The 7590-nt window shown below is 47.1% G+C and overlaps 1 protein-coding gene across 1 annotated transcript; it reads left to right on the top strand.

The window, feature by feature from the left end:
- Positions 1 to 4733: 4733 nt before the first annotated feature.
- Positions 4734 to 7325, top strand: LOC123141380 (cytochrome P450 72A15). Its single transcript, XM_044560550.1, has 4 exons — positions 4734 to 5554; positions 5632 to 5876; positions 6225 to 6609; positions 6685 to 7325. Exons 1-4 carry the CDS (start codon positions 5015 to 5017, stop codon positions 7114 to 7116), a joined length of 1602 nt encoding a protein of 533 aa, XP_044416485.1. The 5' UTR covers positions 4734 to 5014; the 3' UTR covers positions 7117 to 7325.
- Positions 7326 to 7590: the final 265 nt, after the last annotated feature.

The raw sequence follows: 7590 nt of genomic DNA, 5'->3' as shown, positions 1-7590 counted from the left end.
TTTCGAGGGGACAGAGAGGGGCCGGAGTGGGGAAGTGAGGACGGCGACCGGTCCACGGATCCCATTTAAGAAGGACGGTGACCGTTCGATGGCCGAATGATAGGTGGGGCCACCCGCCCGTGCGCATTTATGTTGGCAGATGGAAGGTAGGTGGCCGCCTGCCACGCGGCACCGACGCGGACGAGCGCGCGTCCGTTTGCCGTCCGCCACGACCCAAACCAGGCGCAAGTTTGCGCTCGAAATGGGTCGGCCCGGACACCAAACAAACAAGATGGGTCCGGGCCGTCGCGCGCTGGGCCGCCTGGTTTATCCATTTTGCTCCAAACGGGCGGGGCCGGACAAGATAGGGTCGCGCGGTGGAGTTGGGCTAAGAAATCACAGTCGGGCGAGGAGGTGCTCCGGGAGCGACTGGAATAGTCCTTTGTCACGACCCTGCACGCGCGACCATTAGACAACACCGGAAGGTGGGGTGACCGCAGCTGGCGGCGCGGCCACCCAGTCGCGCGGAGGCACAACACTAGGCACAAGGCAAGGAGGTGGCCGCAACGACGCAGGCGTAGCGCCTACTGCGAGTTCACTTTGGTCCCGGTGTTCGCACTGGGCAGAGGCGGAGGTTGCCGTGAGCGTGTCCCCGGCGTTCGAAGCCCTCGGTGTCTCGGCGCAGCGCGGAGTGCGACGACAGCGGCGTCCATCCCGGAGCTCCAGGAGATGAGGTCCTGATGGCACTGCATGACCCAACATGCATTGCAACGATGGGACGTTGACGGCAAAGATGTGCAACTGCGCGAGGTCGGTAGGCGACGCTTGACGTCATTAGCGGCGTGATGGCGCGTGAAATCGGCTGGTTATGCTCGCTGACTCCAGTAGAAGATTCTTACTAGAGTACCTGTCTGTTAGATAAGCATGTGCATATGGATTTGTCTATGATTTGAATCTGTGGATTCAATCCAAAAATAGGAGACGGTTTGGATTGGTTTGGGTGAAAAACTCATAGAATTTGGTTGTCTGTTAGATAAGCATGTGCATATGGATTTGTTATGATTTGAATCTGTGGATTCAATCCAAAAATAGGAGACGGTTTGATTTGGTTTGGGTGATGGACATGCAGTCCTATAGTTTGGGTTAGATTTAGTTTAGATGTCAAACTATTCTCAGGTTTACGTATCCGTGTCTGCGGACTGGTTCCGCCTATCCAGGACGGATGCGGGAGAAAATTTGAGGGTCGGCTTTGGAGATGCACTTACATTCTGCTTCTGTTACTCAAGAAAGAAAGAGCTAGGTATTCGAGGCATTCTAACATTTCTCTATTGCTTTCCAATGTCTATAGATACGAATACACACATAAAGTATTTGATTCGTGTAGGTTATTCTTTGAAACCTAAATTTGTACAACTCTTTGAAACCTAAATGTGCAAATGGGTAGTTTGCACATTTGGAAGCCTGAAAATGTGTAAAAATGTTTCTGTGGAGTTTCATGTATAGAAACATTCAACACGGTGGTTTACACACTTTAAAGCCTAAAGACTCACATAATTACTTGTGCATTTCTTGGGTTAGAAATGTACAGCCGTTCTCCTACTTATTGCATAGCTATGGGCAAGTGGTCCATGATCCATCTCTTTTTTGGAAAAGGAGGATTTTTCCTTGCCTCTGCATCCGAACGATGCGTGCAGCCATATTATTAAAAAAGGCCGTCCAAAACAAAGTCTAGTATCTGAAGTATAGCTCACATGAGAGCACAGAAAAATGAAAGGTAGTAAAAACAGCAAAGCCACAACCGGCTGGATGAAGTAGACATCAAGGACCTATTATGCGACCACCATCCAAACCGGTTGAAGATAGCCCATGCTACCATTTCCCATCGGTTGCACTCAGTAGCCAAATGCTCCCTGGAAGCAGAAGGAGTGAGTAGCAACCATGTACTGATCCATGCCGTAGATCTGAAGATAACCTGCAAGAAGTTCAGAATATGTAATCTGTTAAAAATCATATCGTTCCTGCAGTTCCATATAGCCGAGAGAAGTGCGCATATTTCAATCTGAATATTTGACGCAGTGTCCGGTTGCACTTCATTTAGCCACATCCCGAACAACGAATCTATGCTAGGTGGAGGCGATATATTAAATGCTATATGAATAGATTGCCAAAATAACTTTGCGAGAGAGCAATCAATGAATAAATGTTGAATTGTTTCGTTATGAACACAAAAGCAACATCGTGAACTACCAACCCATTGTCGCTTTAGTAAGTTATCTTTGGTAAGAATGACCAGTTTATGCACAAATCACATGAAAATTTGATGCGTAAGGGAACCTTAACTTTCCAAATGTTTATCGATCTTGGGATAGGACCAGATTAATAGTCTAAGTACATAGATTTAACCGAAAACACTCCATTCCCCGTCAACTTCCAGTGCACGACGTCTGCTTGGGGTGCGAGTTGAACATCCATCAACCTCTTCACTAAGTGCAACCAGGAGGTCCATCATTCCCCTACTAAAGCCCGCCGGAATTGGATATTCAAAGGAACTGTCTGTAATATTGTAGCCACGTAATCTTCCTTACGTTGCACAATATTATACAGGGCAGGGTACTGTAAGGCTAACGGTGCTTCGCCTAGCCAAGTATCCTCCCAAAACCTTGTTGTCGTTCCATCCCCAACAACGAATTTCACCCTATGGAAGAACCAGGGCCGGGCCCACAGTGGTGCCAAAAGTGCGGTCCGCACAGGGCCCAAAATTCTGAGGGGCCCCAAATTTATATGTAGGCCTAGTATAAAAATGAAAAAAAAACAAAGCGCTGTTGGGCCTTGTGGCGCTGGAGTTGGGCTGGAGACCCAGGCGACGAGGCCATCGATCGAGCGGCGAGCCGCGAGCGCACTCCTCATCTATCGCTACTGGGATCCCTTAAAAAAAGGAAAAATCTATCGCTACAAGGAGTCAGGGATCGGGATTCCCCTAATAAAAAAAACTACAGGATCGGGCAACTGGCACATATCGAATCGTCAATCGATCGTGGCTACCGGAACCGAAGAATCGTCCCACGCCTCGTCGCCCATAGCTTCGTATCGTCGCCCGCGCCCACGTCTCCATAAGCAGCCGGCCCTGGCGAGTTCGCCATTGGATTCAGGGCGACAAGGCCGCTGCCTTCCTCACCTCCTCTCTTAAATTTTAAATTTTAGACTCGTCGACGTCATCTCGTAGGATCGATCGGTGACCGATTCCCCCAGCCTATAGGTGCTTATCGAGTCCTTCTTTTCGATTAACTTCGGTTCTTATTCCTAATTCCTATTTTTCTAATTAACTATTAGCAGGGATTGTTACATCGGTAAAAATTGGTTTTTACCTCCTCGATTAAAGATCATAGTGTAGCAGTTCTATCAGGCAGGATCCAAAACAAGGTGAGTTAGATGGTTCGTCTAATTGCCAAACATCGACGCATGATCTTGAATTACTCCCTCCTTCCATCTATATAGGGCCTATTGCATTTTTTGAGGCTAACTTTGACTAAATATTAGAGCAATAATATATGACATGCAACTTACACAAAGCACACCGTTAAATTCATGTGTGAAAGGAGCTTTCAATGATATAATTTTCACATTGTGCATGTCATGTACTATTAATCTTGTCAATAGTCAAAGGCGGTCTTAAAAAACGCATTAGGCCCTATATAGATGGAAGGAGGAAGTATATAATATTCATCTTATTGTTAAAGAGGCATGCTTGTTTTCCCAATGCAAGTATTGCATATGGAATTCTACTGACCATTTCTTTGACAGTTGCATCGGCAGTTGAAGCTATTGAAGTTCTATATGCGTACTACAAAAATGCTACACCTACGAAAATTGCTACGTAAACTTACTTAAAAACGTTATATCCTTCTCTAATTCTAACTAATCCCCCCTGATTTTCAGGGTGGGCGGACGTGCTATCCACTTAAACGAAGCCACATCAGCCTTTACGTAACTTTTCGTAGCAAGCTTACGTAGGTGTAGCAAAGCTCTGCGTACTACTATGACACAACAAAGACTCAATAATTTGGCCGCAATAGCACTTGAGAGTGAAGTGTCGGAGAAGATTGATTGCAAGGATATTATCGAAGATTTCATTTCAAATAATACTAAAAGAATGAGTATGTTCAAATAAATAACAACCGGGAGTTGGATAGATATGACTTTTTTTATATGTCCAATAGTTATGTAAGGCATTATATTATATACATTATAAATTTTTTCTGCGAGATATATATACATTATAATAGCTCGTTAGTTCATTTTTTGTGAGATAGGGCCCATTTTTTAGTTTCGCACAGGGCCCCCGATTTTGCCGGCCCGGCCCCGGGAAGAACGACTCTTTTATCCTCGTGAACCCATTCAAGAATGGTGAATCAGTAGGTCTTACGGTTACCTCAGCCAAAGTTTTAGCGTTCCGATTCGTGAGATAATCTATATAGCCATTTACTCAGCAGGCATTTAGTTTTAATCTGGAGGTTCTCAATCCCTAGACCCCCTGGTCTTTGGGTCGACAAATAATATCCCATCTTCCCATCTTTGGGTCCATGATCCATCATCTGATTGTTCGACGATTCTTTTTGAGACTTTTTACACCGAACTGATAATTTCTGCTCGGTGCAAACCCCAGGTATGTCGTATGCTCTGACCTCACACAAGCAGGAGGAAGCAGCCATGAAACTGCAACCGCATGGTGCGTGGGGGGCCATCCTCCTTCGCCCCCTTTAATTTAATCACCAAGATCCCAAATGGAATTTGCCAAGATCCTTACTCCTTTGGAACCAAGCCATTGACATTTGTGGCATGGTTTGACCGACATATCGCCATGGCGCACCATCAACCGTGACGCAAGAAACCTTAAACAAATGGACACTTGAGACCTCACTGTCCCAATGACACTTCTATATATCCAGAATCCTGACCAAAAACATCACCAATCCAGTCCTACATCACCTTTCTTCTCACCCACCGCTAGCTTCTCTAAGGAGTGAGGAGCAGAGTAATGGATCTTGAACTGTTGTGGAGTGGTCCACCTGCACTCTCGGTACTGCCATGGATCTGCGGCGGCCTCGTGGCCTCGGTGCTGCTCTGGCAAGCCGCCCGGCTGCTCGACCAGCTGTGGTGGCGGCCGAGGCGGCTGGAGCGGGCGCTCCGCTCCCAGGGCCTCCGCGGCACGCGGTACCGCTTCCTCCTCGGCGACGTCAACGACTACGCCCGGCAGACCAAGGAGGCGTCGTCGGGGCCGCCGATGCCGCTGCGCTGCCACGACGTCGGCCCCCGCGCCATGCCGTTCCTCTACAGCACCATCAAGGAGCACGGCACGCCGTGCATCTCCTGGTTCGGGCCGGTCCCCAAGGTGAGCATCACCGACCCTGCCCTGGTCCGGGAGGTGATGTCCAGCAAGCTCGCCCGCGACGTCGAGAAGTTCAAGTTCCCGGCGCTCACCAGGCTGCTCGCCGACGGGGTGGGGAACTACGAGGGCGACAGGTGGGCCAAGCACCGGAGGATCCTCAACCCCGCCTTCCATGCCGAGAAGCTCAAGGTACATTGCCAGTTGTTCCGTGTGCACGCCGCTGCTTAATTTCCATGGCTGGCCTGCTGAGATTGCTTGATTTGCAGCTCATGTTCCCGGCGTTTACCGCGTGCTGTGAGGAGCTCGTTGGCCGATGGGAACAGTCCCTTGGGCCTGACGGCTCCTGGGAGGTGGATGTCTGCCCGGAGCTCCAGAGCCTCACCGGAGATGTCATCTCGCAGACGGCGTTCGGCAGCAGTTACCTGGAAGGGAGAAGGATTTTTCAGCTGCAGACTGAGCAAATTGGGCGATTCATGGCAGCGGTCAGCAAGATCATGATTCCTGGTTACATGTGAGTTACTACTTCTTTTAACTTTTGGTAGTAGACTGGTAGTACTAACTGAAGTTCCTGGCTTGTACGTAGATTGTAGTAGTCAGAATGCTCACAAATAAATCTGTGTGTACCAAGATGTATGAAATGAAATGTAGTACTGCAATCGTTCGGTAGTAAAATTTACACAACTTACCTCTGTTTTGAACTGCCAAAACGTCTACATTTAAGAATAGAGTAGTTGCCTCAGCAGAGTGTTTTTTTTCCCCTTACAACCTTATTTTCCGCATTTGCTTTAATGTGAACCTCGGTTTTTTGGTTAATTTGCATGTACTGGCTATGTAATGGGCATGCCATGCCATTTTTCAGGTCCTTTCCTACCAAAAATAACCGAAGGATGCATCAAATTAACAACGAGATTGAGTCCATCTTGCGGGGCATAATTGCAAAAAGGATGCATGCTATTCACGAAGGAGAAAGCACAAAAGATGACTTACTCGGCTTATTACTGGAGTCAAACATGTCAGACACGGATGAAAATGGCCAATCCACCCTAGGAATGTCAGCAGATGAAGTCATGGAGGAGTGCAAGCTGTTTTATTTTGCTGGAATGGAGACAACATCAATATTGCTTACATGGACAATGATTGTGCTTAGCATGCACCCAGAGTGGCAGGACCGTGCAAGGGAGGAGGTTCTTGGCCTATTTGGAAAACACAAACTCGAGTATGAGGGTGTTAATCGACTCAAAATTGTGAGTGCCAATTTGAAATTACTTAATTTGCTACAAACAACTAGAGGTACAATGTCTTACTAACATGATGTGCAGGTGACAATGATTCTATATGAAGTTCTCCGGTTGTACCCGCCGGCTACTGTATTCACCCGGAAAACATACAAGAAGATTGAGATTGGAGGCATCATGTACCCAGCTGGTGTGATGTTTGAGATGCCAGTGTTGTACATCCACCACGACACGGACATTTGGGGAGAAGATGTGCACGAATTCAACCCGGATAGGTTTGCCGAGGGGATCTCCAAGGCATCCAAGGACCCGGGCGCATTTTTCCCATTTGGTTGGGGGCCACGGATCTGTATTGGCCAGAACTTCGCGTTGCTTGAGGCCAAGATGGCATTGTGCATGATCCTTCAGCGCTTTGAGTTTGAGCTCGCATCATCATACACCCATACACCGCATAGCGTGATGATGTTGCGTCCCATGCATGGTGCTCAGATTAGGCTTCACACTATCTCTTCGTAGTATCATGTTCAAATTAGGCTTTACACTATCTCTTTCTAGTATCATACTCATGGCATTCGCCTCCTATGTGATATGTATGTAGTCTTATCCGCGACAGGTTTTAGTCACCATCCGTTTTCTTTTCCTACAGATAAAAGTCCAACAGTTTTGGACTCATGAGAACTCAATTTACTTACAACTATATATGATTACAGTCAACTAATACTATATATGAGATGCAGTCTGCTATATGGCGCAACTACCATATGATCTGCCATAATTGGCTAGACACTGAGCAGCCATATTGTGATCAAGCTCAATCTTTAAGGAGGAAAAACTCAGAAGCACACATGTGACGTACGCCTAATCTCAACCACCGGGTGACCATAAATAGATCAATCAAGTGAAATCGATGACATGATATTCAAAGCAGTTGTCCGATTGAATTATATCACGATGAACAACTTAGACGATTGCAAAGGCAATGCACTGATC

The sequence above is a fragment of the Triticum aestivum genome, chromosome 1B, assembly GCF_018294505.1.
Source record: "Triticum aestivum cultivar Chinese Spring chromosome 1B, IWGSC CS RefSeq v2.1, whole genome shotgun sequence".
In the NCBI taxonomy this organism is placed as follows: Eukaryota; Viridiplantae; Streptophyta; class Magnoliopsida; order Poales; family Poaceae; genus Triticum; species Triticum aestivum.
Note: the sequence above shows the minus strand (reverse complement) of the source record. Positions and strands in the feature narration are given on the sequence as shown.

Coding starts and splice junctions, on each gene's coding strand:
- LOC123141380 (XM_044560550.1), top strand. CDS start 5,015: ATGGATCTTGAACTGTTGTGGAGTGGTCCACCTGCACTCTCGGTACTG. Junction 5,555..5,631: donor TCCATGCCGAGAAGCTCAAG/GTACATTGCCAG, acceptor CTTGATTTGCAG/CTCATGTTCCCGGCGTTTAC. Junction 5,877..6,224: donor ATCATGATTCCTGGTTACAT/GTGAGTTACTAC, acceptor GCCATTTTTCAG/GTCCTTTCCTACCAAAAATA.